Raw genomic sequence first — 17,460 nt, 5'->3', positions numbered from 1 at the left:
CGGCGGACAAGGGTTCCATGACCATGGTACTTGATCATTGGGAGTATGTGGCTGAGGGACTGCGTCAGCTTTCAGACAACACCACATACAAAGTTTGCCAAGGTAACCCCATTCCCAATGTCCAGGCGGAGCTTCAAGGAATCCTCAGAACCTTAGGCCCCCTGCAAAACCTTTCACCTGACTCCATCAACCTCCTGACCCCACCGACACCCCGCACCCCTACCTTCTACCTTCTTCCTAAAATCCACAAACCCAATCATCCCGGCCGCCCCATTGTAGCTGGTTACCAAGCCCCCACAGAACGGATCTCTGCCTACGTAGATCAACACTTTCAACCCATTACATGCAGTCTCCCATCCTTCATCAAAGACACCAACCACTTTCTCGAATGCCTGGAATCCTTACCCAATCTGTTACCCCCGGAAACCATCCTTGTAACCATTGATGCCACTTCCTTATACACAAATATTCCGCACGTCCAGGGCCTCGCTGCGATGGAGCACTTCCTTTCACGCCGATCACCTGCCACCCTACCTAAAACCTCTTTCCTCATCACCTTAGCCAGCTTCATCTTGACCCACAACTTCTTCACTTTTGAAGGCCAGACATACCAACAATTAAAGGGAACAGCCATGGGTACCAGGATGGGCCCCTCGTACGCCAACCTATTCATGGGTCGCTTAGAGGAAGCCTTCTTGGTTACCCACGCCTGCCAACCCAAAGTTTGGTACAGATTTATTCATGACATCTTCATGATCTGGACTCACAGTGAAGAAGAACTTCAGAATTTCCTCTCCAACCTCAATTCCTTTGGTTCCATCAGATTCACCTGGTCCTACTCCAAATCCCATGCCACTTTCCTTGACGTTGACCTCCACCTGTCCAATGGCCAGCTTCACACGTCCGTCCACATCAAACCCACCAACAAGCAACAGTACCTGCATTATGACAGCTGCCACCCATTCCACATCAAACGGTCCCTTCCCTGCAGCCTAGGTCTTCGTGGCAAACAAATCTGCTCCAGTCCGGAATCCCTGAACCATTACACCAACAACCTGACAACAGCTTTCGAATCTCGCAACTACCCTCCCGACCTGGTACAGAAGCAAATAACCAGAGCCACTTCCTCATCCCATCGAACCCAGAATCCCCCACAGAAGAACCACAAAAGTGCCCCACTTGTGACAGGATACTTTCCAGGACTGGACCAGACTCTGAATGTGGCTCTCCAGCAGGGATACGACTTCTGCAAATCCTGCCCTGAAATGAGATCCATCCTTCATGAAATCCTCCCCACTCCACCAAGAGTGTATTTCCACCGTCCACCTAACCTTCGTAACCTGTTAGTTCATCCCTATGAAATCCCCAAACCACCTTCCCTACCCTCTGGCTCCTATCCTTGTAACCGCCCCCGATGTAAAACCTGTCCCATGCACCCTCCCACCACCACCTACTCCAGTCCTGTAACCCAGAAGGTGTACACGATCAAAGGCAGAGCCAGGTGTGAAAGCACCCACGTGATTTACCAACTGACCTGCCTACACTGTGATGCATTCTATGTGGGAATGACCACCAACAAACTGTCCATTCGCATGAATGGACACAGGCAGACAGTGTTTGTTGGTAATGAGGATCACCCTGTGGCTAAACATGCCTTGGTGCACGGCCAGCACATCTTGGCACAGTGTTACACCGTCCGGGTTCTCTGGATACTTCCCACCAACACCAACCTATCCGAACTCCGGAGATGGGAACTTGCTCTTCAATATATCCTCTCTTCCCGTTACCCACCAGGCCTCAATCTCCGCTAATTTCAAGTTGCTGCCACTCATACCTCACCTGTCATTCAACATCATCTTTGCCTCTTCACTTCCGCCTCGACTGACATCTCTGCCCAAACCCTTTGTCTTTAAATATGTCTGCTTGTGTCTGTATATGTGTGGATGGATATGTGTGTGTGTGTGAGTGTATACCTGTCCTTTTTTCCCCCTAAGGTAAGTCTTTCCGCTCCCGGGATTGGAATGACTCCTTACCCTCTCCCTTAAAACCCACATCCTTTCGTCTTTCCCTCTCCTTCCCCGCTTTCCTGATGAGGCAACAGTTTGTTGCGAAAGCTTGAATTTTGTGTGTGTGTTTGTGTGTCTATCGACCTGCCAGTGCTTTCGTTCAGTAAGTCACATCATCTTTGTTTTTACATATATTTTTCCCACGTGGAATGTTTCCCTCTATTATATTGATATTTGTGCTTAGTTTTATGTATGTGATTGATTTTCTAATTGATTTCAACTATTCATACTTAGTATCTTTTGTTATAGGGTGAAATCACTAATTGTTTCGTAACTTAAATTCTATTGTTGGCAGATAAACAAATATAAACTCTGTTCTAATTATAAACATTTGATGGAACAAATACTAGTAATCTGAAAGTATCTATTTGGCTCTATTTGAAAACATGTTAGCAAAGCCAGCCCTTAACTAATTCCAAAGTAATTAACAGTTTTGTCAAAAGTATTGTTTTCATAATGATATTTGTTAATTTCATCATTTAAACAAATAATTTGGCCTAACATTTGTAGTAGAAGAAACTGTTAAAAAGAACCAATTTTTTGATGTAGTCAGTTAATTTAATGAGTTAAGCTTTAACTGTAATTTCTTGAAATTAAACTTCAAACAATGTGTAGTTTCAGTACCTATTATTGTGATGATACATAAGCGCTCAAATTTTGGTCATGAGACAGTCAGTCCACAGCCGAGTTTCAGACAAGTAACGTGTGCTGGTTAGAACGACAACAATTCTTCAACTTAACTGTGAAATAAGTGTTGCACCAATAGGCTGTGCATTAAAGGAATGACAGTGACTGTTCAATTTATTTAATGGATTGTGAACTATGTGGTTACATTTTTACTGCTCATAGATGTTCAACAGAAAACTATTGTAGCAGTATGTGGAGGTTTGCCTGCACGCTATTAATGAGCTTTATGAAAAATTTAAGCAATAACGCACTGGCCATACATATATAACTGTGTATTATTGGGAGGCTGTGGAAAGTGAAAGTAAACTATGATGAAACACAAATGTGTACCTGTCAGCTACAGTATTTACAGTAGTCAGTGTCCGAATTACAAACCCCATTTTTCAGCCAATGTAGCAAAGCAGTATGTCGACACTGAGGACAACAAATGAAGAGATAAATAAAATCAGGTGAAACCACTACAGAGGCAACTGATGTTAAAGATGAATACCCTTTGCAGATATCATTCTAATGTATCTTCAGCATGAAGTACAAGTTAGTATAACACATCACAATTGTGCAGTGTTGCAGAGCAAAGTATTAGGTATTGTGTCACGCTACATACAACAGCTGTCATTACAAAAGCTACATAGTGGATGCTTGATTAATTACTGAAGGAGACTAGTGGTTCATCATAATAAAGTGAAAAGAGCCCAAAAAAAAGTCTTGAATTACTTGATGAAAAATTTCATGGTCAATGCAGGACAAGAAAGACGGAATGTTATCTTCTTTGATGGAAGCCAAGATTTCACTGAATTCTGTTATGAGCAGGTAACTCAAGTTACCAGTTTCCAAGTATTGTGAAAGGAGAACATTACACAGTTTGCAGTCAGCCAGATGGAATATATTTTTGCCATTTTACTCCAGAGAAAGACTTAATGAAAAGGAAATATGCTGAAGTTATCGCTGACTGGGAAAGAGAAGTCAAGCACTGTGTTGAGACAAAGCTTAATTGTAAACTAACCTGGTAGATTTGTGCTCTTCATACCAATGAGTATCTATGAGCCACTTGATCAAACAGCTAGATGGGAAAACTTTGTCTAACAGCAAGTGGAGTGCTTGATAGTGCAACAGAACTTGTCATCCATCCCTCATTTCTCACAATTTTCTTTCCAGTGTGTCTGGTTCCAATGAGTGACTCTGTTGTCAAAGATCTGTCTACATGTAGGGCCTATGGTTACAGGATAACTCAGACTACAAGGACAGGTGCACTTCTGACTGATATTGCAGTACCAGAAATTGGTTCTGCAAGCCACTCTTGGTGGTTAACAACTGCAAATACGATTTATCATGTATGACTTTTAAAACATGACCTTAAAGGCAACAACTTGAAAACATTACAAGTGCTTTTGGAATACACTGTTGCTGTTCACTATCCCTGCTGTTTTACAATCAAATCGAAATTCTCTCGGATGGAAGGACTCTGTCATATTCTTTACAAACTGAAGCTTCTAAAATCCCAGAAGAAGGCAGTAACAGATATTGTTTTCTGACAATCCAATGTTCATCGTGGTTCACATTTAGTGAAATGGTGCTTCAGACACTTTTATGCATGGAAGACCAAGAAGAAAGTAAAGCAGGGACACAGAAGACAACTGAATTGAGGAATGAAGATGATGATATAGCAGGAGACCTATTTGTTTGCCCTAGGAAGACATCTGCAGTAAATCTATGTGCAATTTCACTTTTGGAACTGACAGGCTAGTCAGAAAAAGTGTATCAGCCTTCACATATTTGTAAACTCAAAACATCAGAAACTTGGAAGCTTGTTCAAGAGCCAATGCAAGTTCAAATGTAGCAATGTCATGACAGTCCATGGAGAGGTAGGTGAAACAAGTGACAGAGGCTCCTGATAAATAAGAATCATACATTATATGCCAAGAAGCACACAGAAGAATGATTTATAGGAATGAATCAAAGCAAGAGTAGATCTATATTATTAATTGAAGTTTTTTTCATTCACATGATGTGTTTTCAGTGTTTGATAATAGAGGCAAAAAAGTTGTTTGAGTTCAATAAACCACTTTTTGAGCAAATTTTTCTTTAGTTTGTACTAATTTATACCCTTTTGTTGGAAATATACATATATATTATAATCAAGTGCAAATTCACCAAGCTAAATATTTACCAATAAAGAAAAACCTATTAAATTTGAATATTTCACATCAAAAGGCACGTTTTTGGACCCCCTCATTCACAAAAAATCACGACATTTTATTTTTGTCCTCTAAAATGACAAGCCCTAACGTACAGATTACTGAAGTCCACATTTAAAGCTCTTTGTAACATTTTAGAGGATTATGAAGAAATAATTTGGTAGTAGACACTCAGGATCAAGGAAGTCACAACACATCTCAAAATTTTCAACATGAAAGTGGTCATTATTTCTTTTAGATATTCAAGCTGGTAAAGTTATTTTGTTTCTTCATTTTGTGCTGTGATTAGGAGACATGTTAGTACAAAGTTCTCACTATTGGTGGAAGCAAAACACATATTAGATTTCCTGAGACCATTCATTATTAAGTCACAAGTTCACTGGATGTTTTGCATGTTTCAACATCACTTCTGACTGTACAACCAAACTGAAGTCTGCGAATCTCTAACAAAATAATAAGGCCAGCTTTCTAAGGTGTTGGTTTTCTTTTGTCACCACAAGTGACTAGTACCAGTTCTCAGTTTTTTCCACAGTGCCATGAAAAGCTATGATTAAGTTGCTATTCAGAAAGAAGGAGTGATGGACATTGCAGTATGGATGATGCCATGTGGTGAAGAAAACCATGTACCATGGAAATTATGGACCAGTGTCGAAACTTTTTGCTGTTGGATCATGTTTCGTTATTAAGGGAAATAATGGGATACTTGTTTTAAAAAAGACACGGGCAATTTCCTTCCCCTAAGTGAGCTTGTGCTCCATCTCTAATGCCATCATGATGGGATGTTAAATCTTTATCTTCCTTTCTTCTTTTCTCCTTTTGAGAATTGCAAGCACACTGAAAGTTATTGAAAAAGACTATGAAGCACCACCAGAACATTTTCTGCCATTATTTTGAGACTAAGATTTAATCATGGATGCTATAATAAATATTTTTTCTGCAGAGTAATGCCAAATTGTTCTGTATGTAAATCATGTCTAATTTTGTTCTAAAAAAATTATATCTGCAAACAGTAAAACAGAATGGCATATGAACTCAAACTGTGACTATCAACTCGATCAAAGATATAATTCACTTCCAGAGATGTGTAAGCATTGAGTGCAATATATACATTTAAGTAGCACATTGTCAAAGTAGAGAGGATATAAAATGCAGACTGGCAATAACAAGAAGAACATTTCTGAAAAAGAGGAATTTGTTAGTATGTAATATAAATTTAAGTGTTAGGAAGTCTTTTCTGAAGGTATTTGTCTGGAGTGTAGCCTTGTATAGAAGTGAAAAGTGGATGATACGCAAATAAGCATTTCAGCAAGAAGAGAATAGTAATAACTGAAATGTAGTGCTACAGAAGAATGCTGAAGATTAGATGAGTAGACAGAATAACTGATGAGGAGATACTGAATCTAATTGGGAAAAGAACAAACTTATGGCACAACTTGACTAAAAGAAAGGTTTAGTTTGAAGGACACATTTGAGGCACCAAGGAATGGTTGGTTAGGTGATGGAGGGAAGAGTGTATATGGGGAGGGGGAAGTAAATTGTAGACAGAGACATAGACATTCACATTAAGCAGGGTCAATTGGACGTAGGTTGCAGTTCGACTAGTGTGGAGAGCTGCATCAGACCAGAGATAATTAGTAACATTTGTAAAGAATGAAACTGGTTGCATGGACATGATTGCCTATAGCAAATAACAAAAGAAACATTAAAAAATCATACTAAAGCACCTAAGGAGTGTGTTAAAGCCATCATGAGTATAATGCCATCTTCCTCACTTCTTGCTTAGTTACTTTGATCCAGAAGCTGCAGTGTTGGACCTGACCATTATAAGTAGCACAATACCAATTAACTCATCTTTTTCTAGTGATTCAATAACTTATAGAAACTTCTGGCTGATTGTGTTGTCTGATTTTTTGTTCATTTTAATTTGAGAACAAACCGGCACACGCTTTCTGTAGGTTGTGGTAATATCTGAGAAAGGATTGAACATTCCATGTTGTGTACATGTTAATGAAGTGAGTTACAGAAGTGTTATGAGTCAATTGTAATCTGCTCATGAAAAACAGAAAGTCTGGCACAAATCTTCATTTGTCCAGAGTCATGTCACGTTCAATGCCATCACATTTCACTCAAGAAATATGTTCATGGAGCACTTAAATATCTCCTGAGATGTTTACCGTTATTATAACTGTAATATTTAAGACTGTCTTCTCCACCATCCCAAAAGTTTACATAGCCGATTATTGGGTCTTGTTGGAAAATCTTTGCCTCTCAGTCATCACTGCAGTCTTCTGAACAGGTTGTTGAAAACACACACACACACACTCACTCACTCACTCACTCACTCACTCGCTCCCCTTCCCCCCACACTACTATAATTTGGCAGCTGAACCTAATCATCTCACTAATTGAGGGACAGAGAGAAATGCATATAATTCAAAATAAATGTGTGAAACTTTTGCTAATTTAAAGCACTATTGTTATTTATAGAAGTATACCTCAGAGCGCCATTGAAGAGAGATCCCATGACAAGTCCCAGAAATCCAGGCAGAAAGGAAAACTTGTCCTCCACAAAGAATGGCACTATTTCATCTATCTTGCTGATGTAGCCCAAAGAGAGTGGGTCACAGTTAACATAATTGGCGAAAATGACCATGCCAACTACCCAAGACAAACTAAACAATACTGTGATGACAGGTATGTTTGTCATGAGTGTTCTGAAAAGAAAACAACATTTAATTATTAACTAATTCATGGTATACTTTAGGATAAGCTATTCTGTTCACAATATTAAAACTGTGGTATTAAGCAAACATAAATGATTACCAGACTCTCATTATAATATTTGCATATCAATAATGCTATGAATTTATGTCATTAACTGTAAGAATCTTAAATTTAAAAAGATTCTATTGTTTCAAGAACTTACTTAGTAACTTCACGAACAGATCCCATACTGATATATCTTTGCACAAAATTTTGTTGGCAGCCAAATATTGACAGTGACATGAAAAGTTGACCAAACACAGCTGATAGTGTTGCAACACGGATTGTAGGGTCAAGATCAAAGCTGTAAATGAGAATGAGTTTGAAGATACCATGAGTTTTTAAAAACAGAATAGTTATAGTAGTTATTTGACTGCAATTTTTCACTTTAACAGTATGCACATTACATACTGCAGGAATATATCAAACTTACTCAAAAAACTGCAATCTTCCTTGTTCACTTGGTATCTTGAATACGTCTGCTACACCTCCTGGTACATCTAGTGCTCCCTTAATTATTATAGTCACACTGCATGCAATAGTCACCAAGCCTTGAATCATATCAACATGTATTGCAGATTTTAGTCCACCCTGAAAAAAAATGACCGGTTCGTGTATTAAAGTAAATTGTCAATACAGAAAACCAATGTGACAAAGAACAAATAAATCAGACATATGTCAATGACTTTCACAAAAAAATTTCTACATAAATTTCATTCACTACTTAGGATAGGGATCTTTGAGCTTAAGTTGCAGAATATTAATCTGTTATGATTGCTGTATTCAGTGATCTCCACATTCTGTTTCATACATCCAATTTAGAACTATAAATACAAGCACAAATCTCTGATCACACACTGGGAAGTGTGGGGAAGAAACATTCAGCTCATAAAATTTGGTATCAATACTAAGTTTGAAAATTTGTAGTGGCAAGAATCTCAGGCATTGCTCAAAACTAGTGTTACAGACTAAACTCCAAATGACGTCATAAGAATTTACCTCATTCTAAATGCACAAACAACTATTGCCACTGTCATTTATACTAAAAAATTATTGTAATTTCTGAATCATGAGTACTATTGTAACATCTGCTGTTTGAAACTAGTAATTCTAATGACTGTGTGGGTCACAAGCTGTAGGTAGATTTAGAAACTGTACGAGAACAAATGTTAACTAGAGCAGTTGATAGGCACATAATCAAGACTGAAAACAATGCTAAACTTTCAAACAGTCTTTCTTCAGAACTCATATAGATCCGTTTTACATAATGTTATTGTCATGAGTGACTATACTTTACAGCAAGGGTGCAGCATGTTGTTTTGGATGGATAGTCATTGATAGAAGTGAAAACTGCTTCAGGCGTGCCCCTGAGAAATGTATTTGCTGTTCATGATGTATATTAAAGATGAAACAGCCAATATTAATAGTAACTTTATATGCAAACATTTTAGGATAGGCTTTACTGTGACTGTTATTGATATTGAATGAAACAACAAGTTTACTGTTCAGTCACTGTTTGTTTATATCCACGACAGATTTCAAAGTTATAAACCTCCATCTGTTAATATGACATGCATGTGTTGTGTTACAACTTTGTGGTAACCTGTGCCACTGCCTATTAGAGAAACAAAACACTACTTCAGAACATGGTTCTGGGGAAAGTTTTGACTAAATGTAAATATAAATCTGAAAGTAATTGAAATTATTCTGTTTTAGTTGTTTTATTTTCATGTTTACAGTTATATTTAGTTTTGAGTCAAAAACCTCCCCAAACCTATGTTCTGAAATAGTGTTTTGTTTCTCAATTAGACTGTGCCACAGATTGCCCCAAAGTCATAACACAACATGCAGATGTCATATTAACACATATAAATCAAATTGATGATGGAGGTTTGAACCTTTGAATTGCATTGTGGATATAAATAAACAGTGAATGGTAACAGAAAACGTGTTGTTTCATCCAATATTAACAGTAACCTCAGACTTTTTTCAGATGATGAAGTTATTTGCTGCAAAAATATCTAAGTAGGTCTTGATAAGATTTGAATGTGATGCAGATGTTGGCAGCATACAGAAATCCAAAATTATGCACTTCACAAAATCCAGAAAAATAGTATCCTATGTCTACAATATCAATGAGGTGCAACTGGAATCTGTCACCGCATATATGTACATGGATGTAAATACTTTTGGATTGGAGTTGCTGATAGGCACAGGCAATTTCAAGCTAAAGTAAAACAACCACACACACACACACACACACACACACACACACACACACACACACACACACACACACACACACACCTACCAACCTATGCCCCTATACGGCGTGGATTGGACAAACATTGCCAATGCTGCATTTCAGCAGGTGGAGCAGGTTTTGGTGGGGATTGTGTTGGGTAGGGTGGGTGGAGGGAGAGAGAGGTTGGAGGCAGGGAGAGAGATTGGGGATGAGAGGCTAGTTACTCAGAGGGACAGAGCCAGTTTGCAGGCTCTCCTTGCAACACGGTCTTCGTTCTCATAATTGTCTTGGCCTCAATCTCCAGTAACCCATTGTCCCCACACCCTAAACTCAACAGTTTCCACTTCCTCTTTCCTGTCACCCATCCCAATCCACATCCCCATATCACCTTGAGCATGCTCTGCTCCCCGCTGGCTCAGACAACAGTGCATCACGTGCCTAGCCAGTGCACCTGCCATCCCTTTCTCCTGTATTCCTAGCTGGCAGTCTGGCTGTCTCCCTCTGAGCCACTGGCCACACAACCCCAAAACCTCTCCCTGCATCCTGGTTCTCTTTTCTCCCTCTACCCAACCCACTTGACACAACCCCTACCGCAACCTAGTCCACATGCCGAAATGCAGCACTGGCACTGTTCGTCCAGCCTCTACCACACAGGGGCAAAGGTGCGTGTGTTCAAATGGCTCTGAGCACTATGGGACTTAACTTCTGAGGTCATCAGTCCCCTAGAACTTAGAACTACTTAAACCTAACTAATCTAAGGACAGCACACACATCCATGCCCGAGGCAGGATTTGAACCAGACTGTAGCGCCTAGAACCGCTTGGCCACCCCAGCTGGCCAAAGGTGTGTGTGTGTGTGTGTGTGTGTGTGTGTGTGTGTGTGTGTGTGTGTGTGTGTGTGTGTGTGTTTACTTTAGCTTGAAAAAGGATTATTCCAAAAGCTGCTAAGTTTTCTTTCTTTCTGTGTATGCCTGTTGACAACTCAATGCTTTTGCTTTTCAATGAGTTGTCTCCTTTAATTAAAAATATTTACATTCTGCCATCACTTTACTACAACATGGGCACGTGGGTGTATCACTTTGTGTGGATATAAAATCACATAGGCTCTGTCATGTGTAGAACAGGTGGCAGACCTCGTTTCATTACCAGGATGCTGGGAAAATGCCATCAGTCCAGTAAAGAGATTGCTCACAAAGCACTTATGCATCCCATGTTGGAATATTGCCCATATGTGCAGGACTCATACCAAGCAGGACTAACAGAAGATACTGAATGTTTATAAAGAAGGGCAGTATGAATGATCACAGATTTTGTTTGACACACAGAAGAGCATCTTGGGACTGCTAAAAAACCTGAAGTAGTACAGTCTTTAAGACTGAAGCCAATTATCCTGGAGAAACCTGCTTAAAAATGTTCAAGAACCAGTACTAGTCACAAATCTAAAGATAACTGCAGTTCCCTACATGTGACTCCTGCAGGGATCATGAAGACGAGATTATACTAACTGCACAAGCATCTGAGCATTCTTTATTCCCACACTCCATAAGCAATTGTTTTATAATGTTACAGAGTTCAATTTGAGTGAGTGAGTGAGTGAGAGAGAGAGAGAGAGAGAGAGAGACAGACAGACAGATGTGCATGTGCATTAGGATTGTAGGATCGAAGGATGCAGAGAGAGAATTCCCACGTATGTAATTCAGAGAAGCTGATATTGGGAGTGAGGTAGGAGTGTGGAATCCATATAGGATGAACTGTAAAGTAGCCATTGAATTTGAGCTGATTTATCACATACCTGTTTTTATGGGTGCTGTGCCATAGACAGGGTAGGATATACTTGTGACAGGACTGAAATAGGATTTACTGGATGGATGCACATGGGTATTACACATTTGATAATTGGTATGGAATAGGGGTGTCTAAATTGCAGACCAAGACATTTAGTAGATTGTGGGGTTGGTGGATACCACTTTTGGAGTATAGCATAAGATTGTGAGTAGGCTATTTCATTTCTGGGCATGATGATTGGACATTGATTCGTGGCAAAGGATATGGTTCATTTATTCCAGTACAGGATGATGTTTAGTTATTTGGGTGGGGCATGGCTTTACAACTGTTTCATGGGGGCAGTTGGAGAATTTGGGGCATGTGTGGAAATGATATAAGAGATCTGTCTAGGTTTGAAGGATTGTAACTGTCTATGAATGTCTTAGTAAAACCTTCAACACACCAAGCAAGGAATTGTTCATGACTGCATATGTGATATCCACAGGTGGCTAGGCTATACGTAGAAAAGTAGTTACATGTTAGAATATAATTTCCATCTCTAATGACCATGATGTCAACAGGATATTAAACTGTAACTTTCCTCCTTCCTTCTTTCAGGATGTAATTTATCAGGTGTATAAGGAATGAGGTAGCAGGTTTTAGGTTTTAGGATGCTGGGAGAGGTGGAATTTGCCAGTGGCAAGGGCATGAGCATAAGGGCTATTGTTATGAAAAGAGGTCATATCAAAAGTGATGAATTGGAATCACGGTTTAATGGAATGTTGATAGTTTAGAGACAGTTTGCGTCCTTGATGTGGGAATGGACAATGGGTTGGAGACATTGGTTAACCAAGGCCAAGATTCCTTCCCCATCCCAAGATTCAGTCATAATTGGCTGGTCAAGGGCCTACTCTCCTCCTCCCATTTCCTTCACTGGAAACACTTATTTGTCACCAGCCTCTCAGACCAAAACCAACCAATAGCCAATATTGAACCTTCTTCTCATATTTTATATGTTTGTCCACTTGTGAGCGTCCCTCATTCCCATCCAACCACTCACTGGTTACCTTCCTGAAATTCCTTACCACCAAATTAGTCTCACCCTCATTTGCTAAGTCCATGCCCAAAAACATGAGCATATTGTTTGAGAAAAGAACAGCTATCAATAGGTTTGTATAGACCCTCAATTGATTATCCTCCTTGCAGACAAAGGCTCCAGCACTGCCACAAAGACATAAATCATATCACAAATGAGATCCATCAGAGATGTGTAATGAGTTAGATTATACATGAAATGGCATACACAGCCACTGTGGGCTGTTTTTGTAATGCTTATTAATGGCCACTTATGACCATTCTTAATCTACTCACATTTATAACTATGGGAATTACTTGTATGAAGGTGTGCTGAAAAGTAACACTTCCAAAAATGTTTTTTGTTAAAACTCTTAAAGATTTTTAATTAAAACAAATGTTTCTAACATTCTACATCCTTATTCTTCATGTCTACATATCTGCAGCCCTGTGCCATTACAGAGAGCTTCGAATTGTAGCATGTAACATGGCGGTGTGTAATGTAACTTTGCTGATTTGTGAGAAACAAAGTACTGTAATTGAGCTTCAAATTTAAGAGTTTGTCAACACACTGAACATCATCTCCTTCAGCAGGACAATGCAGACCATACACAAGCACTTTGACATCTGGAACAATCTGATGCCTTGGGTTCACTGCCATCGATCATCCTCCACACAAGCCTGGCTTGGGCCCTTCTGATTTTCATCTGTTTCCAAAATCAAGAACATCTTTGAGGATTTCACTTTCATAGCGATGAAGGGGTGCAAGCAGAGGAGAGGTTGTGGTTCTATCAACAAAGTTAAACATTCTACAGTTGCAGTATCAACAAAATGGTCTCTCATTGGGAGAAATGTGTTCATCACCAGGGTGACAATGATGAGAAATAAATATGTAGACATGAAGAAAACTGATGTAGAATAGCATTTGTTTTATTTAAAGAGCTTCAAAGTTCTTCCAAAGAAATTCAGAGGCATTTATTTTCAGCACAAAGGTACTGCTCCTCCACTTACACAACTCATCTGTTATTTTTATCTAATAATCCATTCCAAGCATAACAGTGTTCTAGGTTTGTTTGGTTTCTGGGTTTTATGGAGAAAGCTGTGGGAGATGCAGCAGATGAAATAGGTCAGCAAGTCAAGGTCTGGATGGTACAAGGGATTGAATGAGGCATTACTTGGGAGGGGTAGGATATGTCCTGTTGGGTAATGGCATTCAAAGAACATAGTAAGAACACAGTAGAATGGATAAATTTTGGAGGTGGGATATGAAGTGGTCTTCTAGTTGTTGGAGAAGAAAAGTAAGAAAGAAGGAAGGACATCTAGTGTTGGATTAAGATTTGAACCACCATCCTCCTAAACACAAGTCCAGTGTAGTTGCTGGAGACCAAGAACTTCAAATTAGGAGATAGGGTGTAAAACATAGGGATCTGTTCACTATACAACATGTCAGTTATATGGTAAATGATTAATTCTACTGCTTTCAATATTTGTACCGCACTATGGCTTTTGAAGTATTATACTGAAATGAGGTTTATGAAATTTTTAGCTTCAGATACGAAATTTTTCTAGCATAGATTTGTGGAAGAAGTCATTGACATTATTCTTGTTCACCTTTAAAGTACCACAATCTTAAAAAGACAAAACTTTTAGATTCGAAGGAAGAAATTGAAATTTTGTACTAAGAATTTCAGAGCAATTAAATCATGCTACATAAAGATGCAGAGAACACATATTTTTTTGTAAACTCACCAATAATGTGAATACCACACTGATTGTTGTTATAGAAATTATAGATGCCCAATATGGCATCCCCACTACAGTTTTCAGTGCAACACATGGCGTGAACACTGTAACTCCCATGTTTAGGACACCACGGATCAGATAGGTCAGACTTGCCAAGCGGCGGACTAGTTTTGATTTAAATCTGAGATCCAGGTACTGTAAATAATAAATTACTATGTGAGACACAGTAAGTGGACTATAAACTATATAATTATATTTAATTTTATCTTGAAGTATTTATGAGGAAATGTTTAGTCACCATGTTATTCATCAAATAAATTTCAGTTTCTGGAAAAAGAATTTTTTTCCTCTTAAATCACATTATAACAAGAACTGCCACTTCACATGAATCAAATGAGCAGAGAAGAAAATAGGACTATGATTATGGATTTTTGTACAATAATCTGGCAAAATGAAGATACACTTGACAGAATAAAAATGGCCAGAGCTGGAATACAGACATAGGTAAAATAGTTGTTAATGTGAGGTGGAGTCAAGAACAGTAAGTAATTTCTTGATATCACAGTCATTAGTATAATGCCATCATGGCTTAATGACAATCTACAGTCTGGAAAGCAAATGAGTTATAGCAGAATTCACTTCATATCTCATTTATTTCAATTTTTATGAGTTACTGCAGTAATCAGATTAATGATCAGAACAAACAAACAGTCATTAACATTTCTGTTCTGTCAAGTCCACAGCATGTGGTTTATTTATCAATTAGTATCACTGATTATCTATATTCTGTGAGGAAAGAAGTCTATGAACTGGTTTACATATACATTTTCTGCTAACTCTTCCCAGCTAACTAATGTGACATTCCAAAGGCTGTGGCAGCTTTTCGGCATGAGGTTAGACCAGTTATCCATATGGTTCATTTCTTTTTTGCCCAAACATTTCCAATAGCCTGAATTATGGTACAGGAGGAGGCCATCTCTGTAAATCATCTTTGCATCATTTCTGAGATGTGTACTGTGAAATGGTCTTGCTGTAAACAGATTCAGTCATAGGATATAGGTGTCACATTGATTCAATCATAAAATTACTTGTAATGTACATTGGGCAACAACAAGTTTATCATCTTTTCTAAGTACTCCAAATCCACTTGAGCATATCCAGTCCCAAACTGTTACAGACATATTGTTACTGCAACATGATGTACAGATAAATTCTGGGACAAAATGAACACATTGCAACCTATATACTCATACTGGATCTTCATTTGCTGAGAAAAAGACTAATCTATCAGAAAATATTATGTTTTTCCAAACTCAGTTGATACTGTTACTAGCAAATGCTAATTGCTAGACTCAATCTTCATCACAGTGCCTCTCCTTGATAGAAGCTTGTATTCTTTATAGTAAAGCTTCTGAAAACCAGCACCAAACTGTCAATCAACCTGGGAAATGCAGTAGTATGGTTCAAATGGACCACTTTTAAAAAAGATTTTTGCTATTATGTGTTTACAAGTTCATTATCCTATGCTTATGTTGTTACATGCCAAATTATAGTTCCCAGGTTCCTCCTGGATTCTCCAGCATCTCAATATCATCTTATCAGTTGTTGTGCAATGTCCTCATTAACACCATACCCTTCCCTGGCCTTCAGTTGTGTCAAACTCTTTCCTCCAGAAGAGAAGTGCTAAGGTGATTCTAAAATTAAGTTGATTAACTTAGTCTCTCTGTATGTGTCCATATAGACCTACTAGTGAAAACAAAACCAGATAGTGCAACACAAAATATTCTAATAATGGTAATGGACATTTGTATCAATCTAAACAGTTCCAGTGGTATTTCATTATAAATACATTATTTTTTGTAATTTTTGTTAATTAGTTACATGAAGTCTTTTCTTCTTCATATATTTTGCAGAAGTCAAGAGTGGCATGTCAGGGTCACCCCACATCATTAAAATAGTGGCAGAAGATGCCACAACTGAGTTTCTCAATTGTTGCAAGTATTATTATCTCTGTCACCAAAAGTTTTCTTCTTATATCTAACAAAGTGTTGAAAACAGTCTAGGAAATTAACAGGTCAATGTAAAAACCATCAGAATGAGTTATTTTAACCAATAACTATCGTGAAAATAAATGTGACTACATTTAGAATTTTAAATCCAAAACTTTACACAAGCAGCCAACAATATAGGATGTGGCACTCTGAAAAGCAGGTTTTCTGTCACTCAAGCAGTCCATTGTTGCATGCATTATTGGTGTTGTGTTTAGTGGTTTGCAACAGAAATGTATGCAAAAATAGCAATTATGTATCAAAATATTTTCACAACAGTGTTAACCATGGCTGCCCCTCTTGGACCAACTCATTCTCCAGAGATCTCAAAAGACATTCCTGTCACCAGCAATGTGTTTTCCCATTGCAAAAACTGTATTTGGTCTACTGTATCTACAAATACTACTACTCATCACCTTTCTGAGTACAGGAAACTTTCTTGATTTCCTATTAATTTCCCATGGAGAATGTCTCTGATAAATTGAGTGAATATCATGCAGTGCACATATAATTGAAACACAGAGAAACCATCTACTTTTGAGATCTGTGATAGGATTAATGGGGAACTTAAGGAAACTGAAAATAGTATGATAGGCATTTATCACAGTTTTGTCCGGAGTTGTCTTTAGTTGAAACTACCAGGTGCAAAGGGATGTGAAAAGTTGCGAGTTGCTAACTGCAATGCTGTAATATTTCTTTGCAGAGATGGCAACGTCAGTGATATGCTAATTACTCGAGTGAGGCATTAATGGAGAACACTGAAGTATGCAATATTCCATTGTGATTAAAAATCAAATAAATTAAATACCTATCAATATTAGCTTACTGTGAATACTTATTTTATCATAAGAAAAATCTCTGTAAATTAGCTTGGCT

The 17,460-nt window shown here is 38.3% G+C and overlaps 1 protein-coding gene across 2 annotated transcripts in view; it reads right to left on the bottom strand.

Moving 5' to 3' along the window:
* LOC126252873 (sodium-coupled monocarboxylate transporter 1) overlaps positions 1-17,460 on the bottom strand; it is a 360,467-nt gene that overhangs the window by 36,090 nt on the left and 306,917 nt on the right. For both annotated transcript variants that reach the window (XM_049953830.1, XM_049953829.1), the window contains 4 exons: positions 14,543-14,731; positions 8,145-8,302; positions 7,875-8,015; positions 7,444-7,662 (listed from right to left, as the gene is read on the bottom strand). In XM_049953830.1, coding sequence (XP_049809787.1) covers positions 7,444-7,662; positions 7,875-8,015; positions 8,145-8,302; positions 14,543-14,731 — 707 coding nt within the window. The remainder of the gene's footprint in view (positions 1-7,443; positions 7,663-7,874; positions 8,016-8,144; positions 8,303-14,542; positions 14,732-17,460) is intronic.

The sequence above is a fragment of the Schistocerca nitens genome, chromosome 4 (genome assembly GCF_023898315.1).
Source record: "Schistocerca nitens isolate TAMUIC-IGC-003100 chromosome 4, iqSchNite1.1, whole genome shotgun sequence".
NCBI lineage: Eukaryota > Metazoa > Arthropoda > Insecta > Orthoptera > Acrididae > Schistocerca > Schistocerca nitens.
The sequence above is the reverse complement of the archived record's forward strand: the minus strand, read 5'-3'. Positions and strand labels throughout refer to the sequence as shown.